General features: G+C 38.2%; 1 protein-coding gene across 5 annotated transcripts in view; it reads left to right on the plus strand.

Moving 5' to 3' along the window:
- Positions 1-21,285, plus strand: part of LOC126847228 (teneurin-m) — a 190,902-nt gene that overhangs the window by 118,240 nt on the left and 51,377 nt on the right. For 3 of the 5 annotated variants that reach the window (XM_050587376.1, XM_050587377.1, XM_050587380.1), the window contains exon 1: positions 16,144-16,165. The exons of 1 other annotated variant lie outside the window; for it this stretch is intronic. In XM_050587376.1, the coding sequence (XP_050443333.1) occupies positions 16,159-16,165 (7 nt within the window). In that variant the 5' untranslated portion in view covers positions 16,144-16,158. Of the gene's footprint in view, positions 1-12,912; positions 13,179-16,143; positions 16,166-21,285 lie in introns of those variants that run through there. One more of the 5 variants, XM_050587378.1, reaches the window with a different exon arrangement.

The following is a 21,285-nucleotide window of genomic DNA, read 5'->3' on the forward strand; positions in this document are numbered from 1 at the left end:
AAATGCAGGCGATGCGTGAAAAACGCGTATCCCCAATACGAATTCTACTCCGGGGCCGGGGGGGAAGTTAGGTTGCACACCCAGGAACTTTCTCTTTGGGTTATTGTTCGCCGGCTAATATTATTATTATGTCCATGGCGGTTGTACACGGCCTAGTGTCGACGCAGCGTGGTGTTATGCAAATATAATATACAAGAGACATGTAGCGAAAATGTCAAAAGGCCGCCGCACGTCGTGTGAAGGGTAAACGAACTGGTGCCCGGTGGATATCCATAAAATTGGCCGTGTCAAAATATTAAGAAACAACAATAATTGCGGCGTGTGTGGGTGTGGAATCACGCGCAGTCCGGTCTGTCTCTGTGCTGGGAATCGAGTATTATTAACCCGAGATGTTCCTTATATGGAGAACACCGGCCTTGGAGTCCTTGGTACGTTATAATCAAATTTGTGTTATGATAATCGAGCAATTCGAAACCGGCTGGCTGCCGTCCGTATAATATTATACGTTCACATGTTCTACTCTATTTCATTTTGGTAGCGGCTCCGAAACGAGAATACGGTAACAAGTCCAACAGTATATGGGACGATAAATTATCATGACGCTTTTGAATAACGCGTTATTATTATTATATGTATTATTACGATTTATACTATATCAAACGGACGTTTTTACATTACAACGGTGCCGCCGCCGCCGCCTGCTCACACTATAGCGTTTCATGTTTTAGGCTACCGTCATCATCCACAGCGCGCACATACCTTTATCCACCTGGGTCACATATTAATATTTTATACAATCATACCAATGACGTTTTCCTGATTATAAAGCAGTAGAACAATTCGTTAAGAATAAAGTTAACTTTTTTTTTATAACAACCCTATTACGGAGCAGAAATGTAGTATGTATTGATTTTGGTCCTTCCGGCCAGATATTATATAGTACTATACATGTACCACTACAGTTACTAACCATAATATGTTTCTATTTTCAACGTCGGGTGTCCGTCTATTCGGTCAATATTAAAAAAAAAACTATAGTAGTGTTTTATTAGTCTTTTAAATTACATCCGATAACCGACAAACTGGGATTAAGCTTTGCCATTATAATGACACTTTGTTTTCTAATTCTTGATGTGGGACGTCGAAAAAAGGTTAGAGAACAAAACAGGAATGTATACTTCTACCTTTGATTGGGTTACCGTACTCACTTTGGGCGGGTTGTTGTTTATATACTTTGCCACTAGAACTTAAAACGAGCTCTCCACGCCACCGAAACTGGATGTGATGTATTTGTTTTTTTTTTGCATCCTGTGGCAAAGGTAAACTAAACTTTTCCTGTGACGACAGAACGATAGCAACGCAGATTTGTTAGCAACGTACATATTTTGGCAGGCTGATTCACCGACGGGGCCGGTCTGTAAACGCGACAGAGGGTCCGGATTAGCGCGGCCGCAGCTAAAGTCTAAACCCTCGAACCATTCCGGCAATATACTCACCCCCTCGCGGAAAGCGCGAGCAAATTATTATTGCCGTTCCAAATCCGTCTGATTTATGCCTAATAAAGGTCTCGCATAATAACATCCATCGTGTGGAATTGCTGCAGGCGGTTGTTATAATTCAGTGGTGTATAGTATTCTAATCTCCAGACTTGCCAGCGACAAATGTTCAGAGCGCAGTCACCGAAAACCAATAAAATCCGTACGGTATCCTCTTCGCCGCCGCCGAGTCGAACCGGTGTCGTCAGACCCTAATAATCGTATATTGCGCCTGAGGACACTAAATATTATCATAAGCTTTGTGCTCTGTATATTCCGGACTGGGTGTGAAAGCAAATCGTCCAGGGGGGGAGGTGGCATATTTTCTTTCCGTCGCTCCGGCTAATTAAAAACTATTAATCAACACGTTTTACTCACTCCCCTTCCCCGCCCGAGTGTATTTTATAGTCGGGTCGTTAAACGGAACAGTTAAAACTTCAAGAGTATTGGCCGTTATAATTACTACGGTACATATTATTATTCAAAACAATAGTACAATGTATAATATAATATACTGTGTGTGTGTCCCGTAACGACTGTTGCTGTGCTTAACTCTTTATGGTCTATACGTTCATCCGAAATTAAGTTCATTTTAACAATGTTTATAAACAAAGAAACAAATCGCTATAAGTCCAATGATTATAAAAGAATATTTGTTTACAGTGTTAATAGTTTAATTTTAGCGGATAATGATTTTAAACTGTATACGAAGCGATTGCAGCTGTAGTTCTGCGACATACTGTAGTATACATTTTAACGTAACCTTTGGACATCATTATTAACTCCACGGCTCTGTCGATAGTTTATGATTACAGCTATATAGGTATGCGTTTAATGCATTTTTTTTTTGTTGAATTTCGACGTGTTTTTTTAAATTTAATATTTATTCAATTATTGGTTTTCGATTAAATCGTTGTTAACGAGCCCGTTCGTTCGTGAGTACTTAAATTTTATCGGTTTTTTTTTAGCAACAATGCGCTTCGAGTAGTTTTTCTTTCGTATTATTATTTTTTTGAATCCAATGTTCTGCGTAAGCCATTAACGATAAAATAAAATGTATATTCCGTTCATTTTAAACACTGTGAAATCAGTATCCGAACTCTGTATGCAGATTAAACGAAATTATCTCAAACCACCTAACACTAATGGTTTAAACTCACTGTAACTCTAATGTACTATGGTTATAGTACATTAGGCTAAATAATATATGCATTTAAGGCAAACATCTGGCGGCTAATCTAGTAATTTTTGTTCATGGCGACCGACAACCGACCTTTAAACGTTTGTATTAATAATTGTACTTAATCTAGTTTTCCCTTTTGAGCCCTCGGAAATTTCGGGTCCAACATCAAAAAATAACACCGATAATCGTGGTACCAGGCGTTCAAAGTAAAAAGAAATAATAATTGTAATGATAAAATATAACGACCATTTACCGCTGTCTATAATCACGTCCGACATTTTATTATGTAATGTGTATTATAAAACCGACTGTTTGGCAAGAGTTTATCGTGTCTCTCTATGCTCGTGATACGATAAAGGATCTGGTCGGTTAAATACATAGTAATATTAGGTATACAACAGCGTGGCCGTCTTCTATCTTGTTGGTATATATATATATATTATAATAATATCACTGGGATGCGCGGTTGTTGTGTAGCCCGCCTCCCGTGTTGCGAGTACTCTGTGCGTATCGATTACCCGGTAATTTTTTTAAACAGACCTCTTTTACTGTTGCTACCACTACTTATTTATATTGTGTGTGTGTGTATAGGGTTACGTGTGCATATCATATAGGTAAGAAACACCGGGCGTTCGAGTAACGGACAAGCCCCGTGGGTCATTCGAATCGTCCTATCCGCCCTCGACTCGACATAATTATTATACGCACGCCGGTCGCCGTTATTATTATTTCTCTAGCACAGTGTTATTTTCCAGACCGTTTATTGAATACATTCGGACGACTTAAGCACCTCAAAAAAAAAAACCGTGCCCGAACAAGCCACGGCGTGTGACTAGCCCAGATACCGTAGTTTTGTGTATAGATAAAATAATATTTTCGGTTCGTTTGGCGTTTTTTTTTTTTTTGGGGTACCCCCGGGCTGGAACGATAATATTCCAGGGAAACGTGTCGGTTCGCGTTACATTCGATCCACTCACATATGATGTTATTATTGTAATTTTAAACTCGACGTGAACGGCCGATACCGAGCGGTAGCATCACGAACATGCTTAGGGGGCAGAGACGCCACCATATAATATATATGTATATATTATATTATACTCTATCTAAAAGTGCGGTTTTTTGGAATAATAATATATGTACTTTAGCGACTGCCATAACATTATTGGCTCGATAAAAAAAAAATGAAAAATACAAGAGGAACGACGCAAACGCATTTAGTAGGTTATCGCCGGAGTTATTTTTTTTTAAAGCGTTCTATACACACACACCTAGATAAGAGAAATTATTCGAGTCTTTCGCCAACTGTTGTTGTGGTACCTTTGTACGGCAATGACGATGATAATACAGACTATTTAGTACTCAGTATTGTATTATAATAATAAATATACGGTGCGAACTATCAACTACGACCTTTCCGACGAGGGCACGACCGGAGCGAGATAGAAACTTAACGACGGGAGACCGATAAAAAAAAATATCAGGTCGTCGGCACGTTGCATTCGATTCCGCAATATCATATTGTTGCCGATGGAAAACACATTTTTTAATGTTTTTGTTGTTTTCTTCTAGTCCGATTGCGCTTGTCGAAACTATAATACACTCCGACTTAAACAGTTGCCCGGCGCGGTGGTTTCTCCGGGGTTAATTAAAACACATTTTTCGCCAAGCCGAATGGCCGACAATAATAATTCACCGGACAAACACGTCCCCGGCCAACCCCGCTACGTTCAATAATAATAGTTTTGGGGTCTTAAGGCACGTCAACCGGACTTCCGTACCCCGAGCGCCGTCTCAGCGTGAACGCAATAAACGAGGCTACGAAGATTTGCATGTCCCCTCTCCGCCATCCCCTGCGACCGTCTTAGACGCGTCTCTACGTTTTGTAAATAGCGATCGTTTGTACTCTGCTGCCGTTAAACTGTATGTATACTTTGTGCAGCCGCTCACGGTTTCCGTGACAATTCCACGGAGCGGTTCGGGAGCCCAGGAATGTATTTGAACAGTAAACCCGCCGCCGCCATTGTATACACACACACACACACACGAGTACGGTGGACTCGAGTTGTGCGGTAGGTTGTTTTGCGAAGAAATAGTAAATTATACGCCTTGATTCTTATGAGACAAAGCCGAATGAATCTAATTTGAAATTGTCACACATATAAAATATAATAATATGCCCGTCGTCAAATTTTTCAACCTAATTATATATTTTTCCAAAAAAAGTAAAGAAATAAACCCGTAACGCGTACCTGCCGGCTACCGTCACCTACCTTTTCCTATAAAAACTAAGAATAATGTTTACCATATGATATTATAAACTGCAAAATATCGCAGCGCTGGGTTATACACACACTTATCATCGTTTAAATTCATGAGCACGTGCACTTTACACGTTGATTGTCTCCTGGATATCGTATAACATGTAGTAAAATGGGTCAGGATATTTTTATGGAAAAAGTTAAACAAATATAAAGTTTATGGTCGAGTTTCCTATGAACAAACAGGTATAAAAAGGAAAACGGCAATATTGACTATATTCTTCGCACCTTAATATTATTCAGAAAACGTTCGCTGAGTTACACAATTTTCACCCTATATAGTTATTTTCCATCAACGCTGACATGTTTCATGTGTCGGTTGATCGGAATACACTCTTTGTGTACAATATTTTCCCAGCTAAACGCCGAAACTGTCACCGGTGTTTCAATAATCAAATTTTTGTGAATTTTAAACCTCAGCTTTACTTGAAAAATAAAAGGATATTAAGAATTTTTTATCTGTGATTGTTTTCGATAGTAAAATTGTATTGTGTACAATAACCAAAGTACAAATTAGTACTGGTAAACCAGCATGGAGGTATATAAGAATTTTAAAGTCATAGACAAAGGGAAAGTGTAATATTATAATTTTTATCCGAGTGCTCTTCAAAACCCTCTTGTGTTCCCGTCTAGACTTAAAAAGTAATTAAAACTAGTTATAGTGTTTTTTTCCCCACCAACTCATTCCAGTTACCGTTTGAATATCAAATCCCCCTACAAAACCATCCATTCAAATATTATTTCTCCACAAATAATATTATTCTAGGTCCTTTTTTCATTTATGCTATACAATTTGCACATCAAACGTTTTTTAATATTGTAAATATTCTTATTTCATGGAAACGCTATAAAAAATTCCTAAGGCTTCGTACAAACATGGGAACGGCCGCCCGCATGCTAGGATTGTAGCATATTCATGTCGTACCTATTTCTTATATGGGCTATACAAACATGCAAACACAAGAGTACCGCATAATTGATAACGTCCGCGACGGAATGGCCACTAGCGATTTGAATAATACACTCTGCACCGTCCAATTATTAATAGGAGTCTGTGAAGATAATTTTTTTTACACGAAATATCAATTATAAACTATCAATATGTTTTGGTGTCCGTTCAATACAAGCCGGTATTGAAAATCCCACGACTATAATACACGTACCGTGTTTTTGGGTACGCGCTTTAATTGTAAAACCCTAATGTAACCATGTACAATGTCTTTAGAAATCTTAAGTCATTTGTACGACGACCGACCGTGTTTTGTGTGTGTGCGTGGTTTCTTTGCGTCAATAAATCTCGGTTGTAATAGACGACCGACGGTTTGGAATTGAAGAAACTCCAGCGCCGGCCGTCGGTTAATCACTCGGTTAAGTATTATTATTATTATTATTATTACTACGATATGATGGAAACGCTGTACTTATACATAATATGTACTGGCGCGGACGTCCGACGTCGTCTGCGGTGGTACTTAATTATTCAAAACCAAAAATAATTAAATTTCTTTAGGTCAAAAAGAGGCGTGCACCGATATTGCACCGATGAACTAATAATATTGTATAACATACTCGGACCACGCGAAAAGATACAATAATATGTAGGATATACCTAGTTTATATTATAACATGTTTCGGGGGAGAGAAGGGGGTCCCTAAGGTCTGGGTTATATTTTGATGAAATACAAAAGTGCGGTCCGACACAAACGAACACGAATTAAACGCGTTACAACAAATAAAGCGTTTCGGATAGGGCGCACCGTGGCGAGCACAGTGACCGTCTTAGTACGTGAGCACACAACAACAACAAAAAAAAGTGTTCGTAAACCGTGTTACGCATTGTGTCCATCACCCTAAACGCCATTGTTGTCGTTTGTGTACAATTCTGTCCGCTGCTGTCGACTTAGGACAACAATAATTTTCGGTCACCAATCAACGTTATATATTCCACGTAAACCTCAATAATTAGTTATTAAAATACAGGACAGTACTTATAGAGTACAATAGACGTTTTTCCTTAGAAAAAAAAAAAGACATCAACCGAAAATTTTGACCCACTTACTTGTAGTTACAGTTTCGCTCGAAGTTTCCTGGACCTAATCGACGGTAAAATAATAATATTATAACTGATGAGTCATTATCGGCTTGACCTCTCAATGAATCGCCACAAAACGATTATAGCACCGGTATGACTAATGTTCCAATGCTAAATGATAAACATTTTAATTTTATTTTTATTTTACATTGTCCTATACAGTAGAATTTGGTACAAGTGATTTTTTTTGAAATTTTACCGAAGAACAAAATGAAAATTATATTTTCAATGGGTTCTTAAGGGCGATATTCAATATTTCTTTCAAAAATTATAATAATATATATTATCACTTGACAAATGTCCAACTGTTTTCTAATTTCAGAACAGGGCTCAATATTATTATCCGTCATACTATCATACTTTTTAACTACAACCGTACCGATGCGTTCGAATTCCTAATATTATATTACACTTAAATATTTTCAGGCCACGTTTTGACGGTTTCGTCCCTTTCTACTATAGTCGTTATACGTGCACGCTATATATGTATATATATATATATTATAATATCTGTTACAAACGACAAACGATACGTTTTACATTCGAGTGGGCACGGTGTGTGTGTGTGTGTATTATAAAGGGAGAATAATAATAATAGTAATAATTTTTTTTTTTTGTCCACGAGGGTGCCCGTTTTTACGTTTGTATATATTACTAGGGTATGCATATATGTATGGGGGTGTATGTGGTACGGACTCTGCAAAGAGGAAAGGGAAAATATCGTCGTAGTCGTGCGATTACGGATTTGTCGACACGGCTGTTCTGCGCATTACGCGCATTTTCATACGAGGCGAAGGCGGCCGATGATGGATCGACGACACACACGATGGCGGATGATGAGTGAGCATATAGTAGCAGCTATACACGTACATATTATACATTATATTATACACCAAGGCCCACCAGACCTGTGCTGCAGACGACGGCGTTGCACTTGGCCGGCCACCGATGCTAATGTCGCCAGGCAAACATCCATCATCGGTTTTCCATTTAAGATTATATTTTCACTTGCCCCGTTTTTTTTATTTTCATGCTCGTCCCTTTACCCCCTTCCAAAGGTACACGCACCCCGGAACGACGTTTTCCCCTGCTTTCCGCACAGATATTACCTCGAGATTACCGACAACCAAGCTTCGGCATATTATTGTATGCACGCCCTACCCCTCTTTCGCAGCACATATACATAATATACCATCTCTATACCTGCGCATACCTCAATCGAATCGGTCGGCGGTTTTTTTACACAGGCCATTTCGGTTTCCGATTATTGAACGTGTCATCCAACGACGATTTTGCTTGTAAACGCCAGCGACGACACGACAAGGCGCGGATATAATACGGCGGAGAAGGCTGCGGACGATGATCGACGAAATCAAACCCTTTTTTATTATTATTATTATATTGCATAAGAGAACGCGACCGGAAACTTCGAGAAAAGGGATGGAAATGAGTTGCTTTTTTCGTTAAAAGTATACTTTACGGATTTACAACGTCTTTGCCAAAAGCATGATTTAATATTTTACACACTGCGTCGTTGTAGTTTTATGCGACACCCCTCGAGTTTAATACAAGTAAATTATACATAACATGATATAGCTGTTCTAACAACTGGGTTGTAAACAATGTTATACGAGTAAAAGCTACACCAACGACTTGTAAAACGTTCCTTAGTGTTTCTTAAATCATCGATGAAACACATAATATTATAATATTGTAGTTGAGTTAAAACGATTTGAACTTTTGTTAGTTTCATCTAGTTGTTAGGACACTTGGGTCCATAATCACATTTTTATGCTAATTACATGATAAAAGTAAAGCATTGAAAATAAATACCCAATAATAGCGTAGACCTTTGTGGATGAAATTAAAACGAATTTTGTTCTAATTAATACGCTATTAAAATCATACGTCCCATATTTGTGTGATCGACTATCGGTCATTGTTATTTTTTTTAACTATAATAATTGTTGAGCTTATAACAATAATAATAATATAATATAGATATTGCGTTGTACCTTTAACGCTCATCGAACAACGGTCGACTGGACATAAACAAGTAGTTAACGTTGTCCGATCAAATTGCCTTTATAGCGTTTTTGTAATTGGTAAATTATAGTTTATTGTTAATATATTTTTTTTTTATATCATAACGCATGTAGTGCAATATAATAATGTGAAATTTATTACCTCGTTTCCCTGACGATCGTTTAAAAAACGATATTAAAGAGATATAATAACAGCATTGCGGTATAAATACACTGGAACGGCACGTCCACGCAAACATCCGGTAACGACTCGCAATATAATGTCTCAATAATATCAAACGGAGTCGGTTTAAACGCTACTCGAAAATAATTTCGACCAGAAATTTGTAATTTACAACTCACATACACAGCAACAGTTAGGTATTGAACAATGCCTACATAGAGAATACTACATAGAGATGAAGAAAAAATTATAAGGTTGGGATTTATGAGAGTTTTTTTAATCACTACTATACAGTATAAAATAAAAGTAAAATACTATTATCAAAAGATTTCATTGATTATTAAAAAAAAAAGAGATTCGACGTAAAAGAAAGTATATATATATATGTAAATCTTAGTATTTCATTTAATTTGGAATTTCCACGAAACCCACTTGACTTGTGTCATGTCTTTTAATTTGAAGGTGGTGTGCAAGAACTCGATATTGCTCGTCAAACAGTCGTTTTAGCGGTGCGCGACGCCGCCCCATCCCCTCAATCCTTATCTGAACGGTCCCAAGGTATTTGTTAAGGACACAAGGGCTTACCGCGTCCTCGGGGGGCTACTACACGAATTAAAAAACCATACCGGCTGGACTCGGCCGACTCTTGTTGTCGTCGGTCGGAGGGTGCAAATCCCACGTCGTATATATAATATAAGCGACTGACCCCAAAGGGTTCGCAGTAACGACGTCAAAATCATGGGCAAAGCACATATATCGTAAAACTAGCTACGCTTCGGGTTTAGCGTTGAAGCTCAGTTAATTGGTTTTAACGACTAATGAAATATTCTTTAGAGATAGGCTGTTTAAGATGTTTCCATTCGACAAGCGTGCCAATTTTTCTCAATCATTTAAAAACAACCTTGACGTCCTATTAAATCTGGTATCGTTTTGTTTTTGTATTATTTATATAGTTGCACTTGTAACGGACAGAGTCATTTACCATCGCATCAGTTAAACAAATTAGAGGTCAACATGCATAGAAAGCGTGTGCAATCCTTACTTACCCACATGTTCTATCGGCTACTCAAATGTTTCGATTGGCATGTGCTTTAATTATGCATTATGAAATAATACCTTTAATGATGATGATAATATATTCTAGCAACAAAAGTTAATAAAACTGTTGGTTTTGCATTAAAAAACCCATATTTTAAGTCGCCAAGAGCCTGTTGCCGACGTATACAGTAATTTGAGTTTCGCTTTAGATACAGTAGTTGTTTGTTTGTCGCTTTATTGTCTAATAACGGGGATGTTGTCAGAAATGCGCGGTTTCGGGCCACAGAGTTATAGATTGCTTTAAAATTTGTTCGGTCTTTATTTTATTTATATTGTAGTAACGGCCGTGCACTTCTTAACGCGTGCACACTGTATCGTATGTTCGATCTCGGAACGCACATTATAACATTCTAAGCGTGACATACGACCCGAAGTGGCGGTAAGCGAAACAAGAAAAGGAAAAAAAATTGCAAGATAAAGACCATATGTCGATTTATAATATTATAGTAAATATCGAATTCGCGACGCTTCTTATTCTGCCCGTCCGAACGGGTCTTGTGGGCGATAGAGAGACACAAGGCGATTGCTGTACACATGATAATATCACCCATCGACCAATATAATATATATATATATATATATATATACAGAAGACCGTTATGGTGTGTATAATAATACATATTATATGTATGTGTATTGATGTCTCCATTATATTGTGTATTATCGTTGTCGTGTGTCTTCCATTGTCCGACAGCGCTAGTGAGGATTAAAGGCCTTACTTTTCTTTTTATTTATATGGTTTTTTTTTTATGTGAGATACAGATAAGGTCTTCCTTTTTTTCACAGCTACACGCACATGCTCGTTTCTAGATCGGCCGTAGATACCCTTGGTCTTGCGTGTGCCTGCGTCGTCTTGTCCTTACGCCGCCGCACAGTGGATACCCTTAAGAGAGTGCTTTGTGACAGGTATATATAAGTAAATAATACAAACGTGGATCGTTATCGGAACATTGGTGGCTAATCTTATGGGCCCAGGGTGTCGTTGGTGCTTGGCTGCCAGAAAATCTACTCGGTCAGCAACGCGGTATTCGACCGTTCCTTATTTCCCAGAGGAATCTTTATTTCGACGTATCAAAAGTTTATCTGTTATGAAAAAAACAATGTGCGTTCAACCCAGTAAAACGTGTTGGTGAATGTAAGTATAGACTTGGTCACTTTAAATGTACGATATGAGTTTAAAATTATTTTGTCGATGGAAACACTTTCTGTGTTATAGTCTTGGAGAGCCGACAAACTTCTTCATTGATTACAGACCAAAACCGAGTGTGTTTGAGCTAATTACTTCTTCGTTGACTTTGTTATTACATAGTTATATGACAACACAACATCTGAATATGCTACCAAAATAAATTGTTTGCGTTCCTTATAATATATTTTGTAAAAAGTAATTGACTATTCATAACACAACCTATCGTAATAATATATCCCCTTTTGCATTGTTTAGAATTAATTTTGTGTACCTACCACACTCATTTCGTAGCTATTTTATTGAACATTAGAGGAGCGTTTTTTTTAATGAAGTTTTTATGACTATCGCTGTATAATATTATGTATTGCGTTGAGCTTGATTTTTATTTTATGGATTTTTGTGTAATACACGTGTATAATAATATTTCAAACCATCGTAAAATGTTGTTTCTTTATTAAATAATCAATTGGAAAGGTTTAAAATGCATTATATTGAAACACTTAAAACGGAAAGGGGCTTTCATTTTTTATGTATATGTTAATTCATACTCGCCGCCGTTGTAGAATACAAATTGTAAATAAAGAAAAATAAACCTGACGGTATTTTTCTCATTAATTATTTAACTCAAAGCTCGGAACCGACGAGCCGAACAACTCAATTTTCAATTACTATTAAACGTAAACACTGTGTTATTAACACGTCCTCGCGCAGATAGAAAATAATTTAAAATTACCATAAACATTGTACCCGTTTAATCGGTTCGGTCGTTAAACGCACAAAGCGAATTTGACTAGATTGAATATTAAATATATTAATAAAAAAATTACAACGTCCGTGTCCTGCCTGCGCTGTTATCCGTTTGTTGTTTATTTATCAATACCAACAATATAGTGTAGTAGACCAAACGTTAATTACTGTTATTATAATAAAAAGGAATACAATCATTTTTTTTTTTCGTCCTTCTCCTTGAAATCTGGTTCAAATATTATTACCATTATTACAACACAATACGAATTTTGGATTTTCATTCGGTCGCCTGTGCCGAAAAAATACATACAGTCAGCATTGTTGCGCCACAGCTACCCGCCAACCCCGTCGGCACTTGTCTCTCTATCTCTATCTATCTCTCTCACTCTGGCGGTACCTACCCTTTTGCCACGGCCTCGGTTTACAAAAAAAAAAAAACAGGAGAGACTACATGCGAAGTGCGGGAACAACCGAGAGGGACCACCGCGCTCACCAGTGAAACCAGTGTGGAAGCGTCCCGAAGGCAGCAGCAGCAGTCGGTCTCGATGCAATAGTCAGTCTGTTTGACGCTGTCCGACCGTACGCATCCGTGTTCGTCGTTGTGCGTTCCCGTTCGCCGTCAGTTCGATCATTTCGATTTTTACCGTTGTAAACTCTATTGTTTTATTTTTGATTTTTCGACCAATCGCTTCGATAGTATTTTCGGTGGTTAAAAAACAAAAAAAAACCGTGAATAATCGCGAAAGAGTGTGATATGTGCTTGGTTGGTTCGTGAAAAGTATGATACTTGGATATCCACCGTATGGTAAGCAATTGGAAAACAAACAAATAATTTCAGCATCTAAAGAGTTTTGTTACTATATATTTTAGCGTCGCATACTATTGTTTTCAATCTACACCGAAAAGATTAGGCTATTAATCGTCGATGCAGTAAATGCAAACAATGTTTTTTTTAGATAAATTGATAAACGGAAAAGGTTACATAATTTAATTACAAATATTTTCCATAAATATATACTTTGAAAAAACACATTTTATTGTAAAATGTATCTTTACTTTGCGTCAAAACTAAAATAATATGGGTCGGCCGTTTTCGTTGCCCAATTGTTTGCTAGTCCATTTTTGTTTTGTCTTATAAAATACTGTGTTCGAATTAAATTTTGTCCAATAAAATATATCTCGATTTTAACAAGAAATCCATAAATGTAGACCGGTAATTGTAGAGTTACTACGATGATCAACCATTAAGAAATAAATTGATTTCGCAAATTCACTTATTTGTCTAGTTTAGTAATATAAAGGTTAGAAGACGACATTTCTTTTTTCTCAGAGTTACTTAACGTATACAAAATCTATTTTGCACAAACAAACATGATAAAATACATATAAAACACAGTAGTAGTGGTAAAGAAAACGTTTAATATTTAACACCGCTGTTGATTTCCATTAAAGTTAAGTACAACCGTTGGGTTATTTATTTGCAAAGCATTTGAAATTACTCTCGTTTAAGGTGACGTTGTAGCATTTTGGGAAAACGAATGGTAAATAATAAGAAGTTGTACTTGCGATGAAAATGTGTTCAAAATCATTTTTAAATATTTGATACTATATGGTAGAGAAATATGTGATGCTGGCTAACGTACCAAGAAATAGTTACAATTGAATAAAAAATATATTTTCAAAATTAATTCATAAAGTAGGTTTAACTCTTTTTGTCAGACAATAGAGACAATTTTTTTTGTCATTAAAAGTCCGGATGCAAAAAATAAATAAAAGAATAGGCGGCGAGGTCCATTGAGAGAGAATTGGTTAAAAGAGATTTTTTTTTTCTTTTTGTAATACATAGACAATAGACATCTATATCAGCACCGGAATAAAATCGAGTTATTGGCGACAGCGACGACGACGGCGACGGCGAAATTGACCCCCAGAGGGTTAAATCCCTCGGTTCGTTAAGCACAGGGATGCGGGGGAGGGTGAGTGAAGCCCGGAGAAATTGTCAGCTTTATAAAAATCAAACGTCTTTTTAAAGATTCGACTACCGTGAATACATTTTAATAAAACTATTTGCTATTTCTCTCTCGTAGGCGTGTCATGTGGCTGTCATGTTATATTACATCCGGCGAGGCTGTGACGTTATTTATTGACATATGTATTCAAATTACTTACAAATATTGCTATAATGTAGGAAATAATTGAAAGTCTGAGTTTTTTAATTTTTATTTTGTAGTCCTGTTTCCGTTTTACCACGTTTTTTATTCTGTTAACATATTATTATATTTTTTTAGACAATTTTACACATTTTTCATGCGAAATTGGTCGATAAACAATAATTTTAGTAGTAATTTTCTAATATTATTATTTTCATAAAAATCCAAGCTAGGTAGCTAGGATTTATTAATTGTAATATTTCTTTATACTATTATTATGAACAAGCGAAATGTCGGATAAAGGGAAATTTATTAGACACTATGACGATAATATTATGTACTTATTTATACATTTCACTTCTGATCACTTTTTTGCTCCATTATTATATGAAATAATATTATGCTACTATCAGTCGTGTATTATTTTTGCCTATCGCGTAATTTCTGTACCCGCTCGGTACATTTATTATCGCCATAGACTTTGTCCGGTACAGACTTTGTGACATTCGTAATAAGTAATTATTATGTATATTTCTAATAATAATATTATCGCAAATCACAATCATCATCGTTCGCCATGAATAAATGCTGTAGCATCCGCGTTGGTGGTTGTGGCCGGAGACTTGAGGCACTCTACGACACAACAATAATAATATTATCGTGAGAAATGTTACCGTTTATTGACACAGACTAAAAATTTAAAAAATAAATATAATACCGAATCGAAGAATAAACACTGCTATGTATGTGTGTGTGTGTGTGGAGTCGTGCGTTTCGAGGTATAGTCCTATACACAGCAACTCCTAAACGGAAAGAGCCACATTAATTGACCGCATTGTACGGTGAATGCCTCCGCCGCACAGTATAAATCATCAAGCCCATCTATATGTCGTGCAACTATGTCCTAAATATATATAATACAAAATATGGTAACGGTAATGTAAAAAAAAAAAAAGAGAGATAAATTTGTTCTTCCAAATCGTTTTGTCGCCCGGACTCGATGAAACTGCAATTTTCTTTTGGTATCCTGTTGTCGCCGATCAAAGGATTGGATGGTTTTTTTTTTCAATTTTTTGTAGACCACATTTAACAGAAGTCGAGTATATTATATTTTGGTAATCGGAAAGGCTATCGAAAATCGATATGATAAAATAAAATACAACAGCCGAAGAATGCGGTTTTCGCGGTGACGCGAAGAGAGGACCTCTAGGACGGAGCGGGTGTTGGGCAGGACAGAGAGAGGGGGCTATTTAATGTATTATTATTATTATATTAGATTGTTTTTCGGGTACCGACAATGGGCTCGCCGGCCTCGGGGCCTCGACGATGATACTCGGATTATTATTTATATGCGTTTTTTTCTCTTTTGTTTTACAGGTAAGTGTTTACGCGGAGATTAACAAGCGCATTGTGTATTAACACACGGTGTGCACACAATGCGGTGACGGGCGGCGATAAAAGCAGAGAGACGGCACCGACGACGACTGCGACCGGGGCGTTGTCAGCCGGTCAAGACATTGTTATGTCCGTCAAAGTCTTCTGTTGGTGACGGCCTAGGAGACATAAGAATATAATATGCACGTCGTCGGTCGGTCGAGTCTCGGGCGACCTAAGCCGAAAACTACCGCCGAGACAATGGACCGTATGTGTATTGTAATAATTATTTCACGCAGCCTTGGGTATCTGAAAATAATAATATATTATATATATATTGTAATCCGCTTGTGTAGGCAGACGCGGTGAACGCGGTATGTTGGTATAGAAGACAAATAGTAGTAAATATAATAATATTATGTAGATCGGTGGCGGGGAGGAACGATGGCGGAAACCGTGAGAAATCGCATGGACAATGGTCTGCAGCCACCGCAGCAGTCAATTAAAAAAAAAAACAGCAACCCGAAATGATGCCTTTAGGGTTGTAAATGTAAATTTCCAAATCGGCAAAAACATATATATATATATATATTTACCTTCTCAATCCGGTTGTGTAGGAGATTATAGAGATTTTAGTGTGCGTTAACCTTAGTCACGATTCCATCGAGACTTAATAATAATAATAAAAATATTATACTCGCTGCACCTGAGTTATTATTAGTGTAGTATTTTTTCTACCGGCGATTCCGACTGGAAATATTTTTGAATAATGTATTAAATATATACGGATGAGTGTGTGAGTTGGGAGTATGGATTTTCGCGACCAGTTTCAGTAAATCGCATGGGATAATGTACATAATATTATAATGTTGTATATTGCAACACCGTACGCTGCCATTAGAAGTACAAGCGTTATAATCCGATTAGACATTTCAACCGGCGCGCTGGCAATAGTAATACACATAATATAATGGACATAATCCTATATTCGAAATGGCCGATTTAATCCGGCATGTTCTTGAAAATCGACAGTTTTATATGTGCTTTCAGCCAGAGTAGTATTGACCGTCGCAATTATATTGTATATGAGCGGTTTTCACTGCCGCACCGAAGAGTAATTATTATTATCAACATCATCATCGCCGATTTGCTCGTTTTTTCTTCCCGGTATCGACTTACTATCGCCGTCGAGCTTCCCACAACTCGAGTAGTTTTCCAGACCTCTAAACCAATCGCGTTATGCTGACACAAGTATAATTATGATTTTATTAACATCTTTGTGTACAATAACTAGGTTTACGCTTGAACTGCGTCGTTCTGTGCAAATTCGTCTCGCGCTCGTGTTAACCAATCGTTTATGGGATACTTGAACATGTTCTGTGTATAATAGCGGCTACTTGTGTGCACTTCTTATGTACGCGATTTACGGTCAAACTGCAAACACACACACAAACTCATACATAGTCCTTCATCAAACACACCTGGTCGGCCGCTATCATTCCAGTTCAGTTGCTTCGGAATGCCGCGCCGTGGCTGGACGGGCAAGAGACCCCAGAAAATGAAATCACATCCGAGATATGTTTCACCGGCCAAAGATCTGCATACGGATTTTTCAAGTCTTGCAGGGCTTTTTTTTTTGCCTAAAATATGTCAATTCGGTCGTTCCACAAGCAATTACACGCCGTCTGCCGCCGGCAGCCTTACATGCGGAAAACCCGAAGCTAATTCGTTAGGAAAGATTCCCCTTTTTTTTCCGGTAGATTGTAAATAAAAATGATCATTATTATTTATAGACGTACGAGAGGTCGTTACGCGGGGATAAACCTACCCGGGATTAGTGGCGGTGGCGGTGGTTTATACCGAGAGTATATACCCAACTATACCGTGGTGTTATATTATAATATATTGTCCTCAGTTAGGAAAACAGACTGAAGATGGTAGAAAAAAATATAGTTTGTGTGCGTGTCGTTAAATGACTGTTAATGTAGCGCAGCTGTACGATTAAAAAAGAAGCTAATAACAATATTGAAATCTGTTGCACGTGCAAGGGCCTTATGTGTGTTTACAACACGGTCGACACTCGACGGATTTGTAGTTGAAAAAAAACACTAAAATTATACCCGGTGGCCAGAAGTACACAATATTATTATGTCTTTCTATTTATTATGATTATTATGTTTTAATCTGTTAGCCGGGTGTCAACACGCGTGTGATTAAAAAACGGCCATTGTTGTGACCGAAGTCAAGTAGGTGCGAATATTAGCCACAACAGTAGTATGGTTCACCGGTCGACGTTTTTTTATTTTCGAGGGCAAGGTCGAAGCGGTCACATAATCACGATAAAGACAAAGCGATAGTGTTTTATTGTTCGTCGGTTAGGTTAGTAATGATAAATAATAAAATATAATCATAACTACTACCGATCGATGCGTCTTGGTTCCGGCTTGTTACCGTCTCGGTCGGTACAGACGTCAAAATAAGAAACAACTTTACCGGGTGATCCATTTTACGGATGATACCATAATATTATTATTATCGACTGAAAACGGCGGCTGGTGGTGGATGACCAGTTTTAAATAATGACACTTGACATTTTGGTTTCATCTGCGTGCACTTTTTCTCTATAGCCTATAGTTTTGAAATACTTAAAATTTAATAAAAAACTATTAACCATAATTTTTAAAACTAGTTTTTGGCCATACATTATAATATTTGAGCACACCTAATACGAGAGTACCGGTTTAATTTATTACACGCGACGGAGGTTGTCTTTTGATTATGAAAATTAAAAAGAAACAAGTTAAACAAACAGTAGGCAGTTCCGTCTTTACCCGTTGGGTACGAGCCAAGGCCCCCCGGCCTTATAGGGCCCAGGTTAATATAATTTACCTTTTTATTTTGGTTTTCTTGAATGGTCCAAAAACCTCTGCATAGCCTAAGACGGCCCTGTCAGTATAGGCGAAACAACTAACCTTGGACAAGTTAACCCCCTTAAGTTATCCGAAAAAAACCTTGTCGATTCGGTTGTGGTTTCGTGTAAACAATATAATAACCGTTACTGCGTTACACTGTGCGACGGAAGAAACATCTTGCCTTATAAGACGGTATTATATTCTAACGCCAGTGTGTGGGCAGTCTCGCCTAGCATACCGTATAGTAAACGTATGCATGTACTTACTTTTTTGCATATTTTCGCAATTAAAGAGACGCGATAACTTGTACAAGTACCTACCCGACCGAGTAAATAAATCAGGTTTACACGAGTACGGCCATATGGTCTCTGCACACCGTTGCCTTGAGGTCTTTCCATATACTGCCATTCCGCCGTTAAATTCCTTTTTGTTGTTTCCCCGACCGACATCGATACACATTATACTAGGTTATCATTATAGGTACACGTCGATGGTTTGTAATAATATGTCGTCGGCGATTTTTTTATCCACACTAGCTGTTCTTTTCATCCCGTTCACGGTGGATTATTACCGTGTAATTTTTTCTCAAAGTCTACACAAACAAAACTAACAAAATGTTGTACATTGTTGCCATATAGCAGCGTTATTAGTATTCTTCCTGGCAATGTTATTTTTATTTTTTACATCCACCGCATTGTTGTTCCAGTTTCGTTTGTAATTCGATAATTTCGGCCCGACGGTAGCGTACCCGGTTGTTCCCCTTTCGAAATTTGCGTTTGCACCGAACCATTGTTGCACCCCCCCCCCCGTTTTTTAACTCTCTTCCTTCGTCGAGGATCGAAAACATAATACTATACATAGTCGTATACATTATTTAGTAACGAGCAGAGTAGCTAAACAATGCTCCGTCGGCGGTGCGGATGAAACCTTTGCTGCGTCGCACCGTCTTATCCGTCTGGGCTAATAATAATAATAAAAAAAAAAAAACATTAAAGGATATTCACCGTTGCTGAGAAACCGTCGAGTACAAGCATATTTTTATGCTCGTGCCGGTGTGTTTGCTGAAGAATTCGACACGGGGGTGTTGGCGTACAACTGAACTCTGCTAAACAGCGGCGGCATTAAGACGATATGGTCTTATAACGCGTGTAATTCACGAAAACAGCATAATATCACACCGAGGTCCCATTGAAAAAAGCGTCGAGAGCTCTCACTATATAGTAGCCATTCTGTGATCTAACCGGCCAATAGTGTTAAGGAGGCATCGCGTCTCGGCTGTAAATTCTTTATTCGCGACCGGTCAGGCGAACGTCGTCCGGACGCACCTGGCAAATTAGCCACAATAGGCCAAGACGAGTGTGAATGTTGTCGCGTACAAACCGACCGGGTAATTAATTTTATTTTAAACTCTCCGCAGGCCTCTGTATTGTTAAAGCGGCACTTGACTCGTAGGTCGAACGGTTTTGAACAACCCTCGGCGCGGTGACACATAATAATATAATATTATATACCTATATATGTATAGGGGATGATCGTGCAACAGCTGTTCGCGTAAGATGTCGAGTGCGCGATCCCGGGGACAATGTGCGATTAAAACGCGGAGCTAGTGTAGAGGACGTCTTGTGTGTGTGTGTGTGATATACACAATTTCCTCCTGCCTTTTGGAAGACCCCGCTGTTGGTTTAGCTGCTCATACAATATCATATATTATTATAATGTATGGCCGGTCGAACATTCCTTTTTCGAGTATCGTTCGGTATGTTATTTTAACGCCTCCGCCGCGCACATTGTCCGACCGGATAGATAACGCTGTGTTGCAGTGACGACTTTTGGAGAGAAAAAAAAGTACGGAATTACATCATATTATTATATGATTACTGCATAGGACGAGATAACAGCTATGAGATCGGTGTCCGGTCAGAGAGCCTATGCACGGTCCGATAACGCGGAAACCTCGACAGGACGTCCGGCGACAAAGCACAATATTAGTGTTATGATCTTGTCGGTCGCTTGTGCTTGATAAGCCTACAGAGCACGCACAGCCGTCCGCCGCCAACGTACGATAACATTAGGCTACCGCTTTATTGGTCCCCCCCCGGTAAAGTATTGATTTCAGGCCGACTTGGGCGAATATGAGGCCACGGCGGGGCACCTGGCAAGATCTCGACGTCCCTTTGTCGTCGCCCTCCTCGCGTTAATCCTCCACCGGGGAGAGAGGATGGGAGACTTTTAAAAAGAAATCTAATTTCGTGTACATTACACGCCGCGCCCACCTCTTTTTGTGTGTTATACACGGCTAATATTCGTTCTTAACAACAACATCAGCTGCTTCTTTATTTTTTTTCCTTTCCTTTCGCAGATCCGATTTCATTGCGATCCCGAGGGGGAGATTACGATGCGCGTGTTATCTGGACAAATGAGCCGCAGTCGGTCGGGTAGTAGAAAAAAAAAACCTGTAGTTACTTGTACACATTAT

Source organism: Adelges cooleyi, unplaced genomic scaffold, assembly GCF_023614345.1.
Source record: "Adelges cooleyi isolate 19-005CV unplaced genomic scaffold, UGA_ACOO_1.1 ACOO_flye_CR_arks_rails_tigmint_CR_PRNA_9, whole genome shotgun sequence".
NCBI lineage: Eukaryota > Metazoa > Arthropoda > Insecta > Hemiptera > Adelgidae > Adelges > Adelges cooleyi.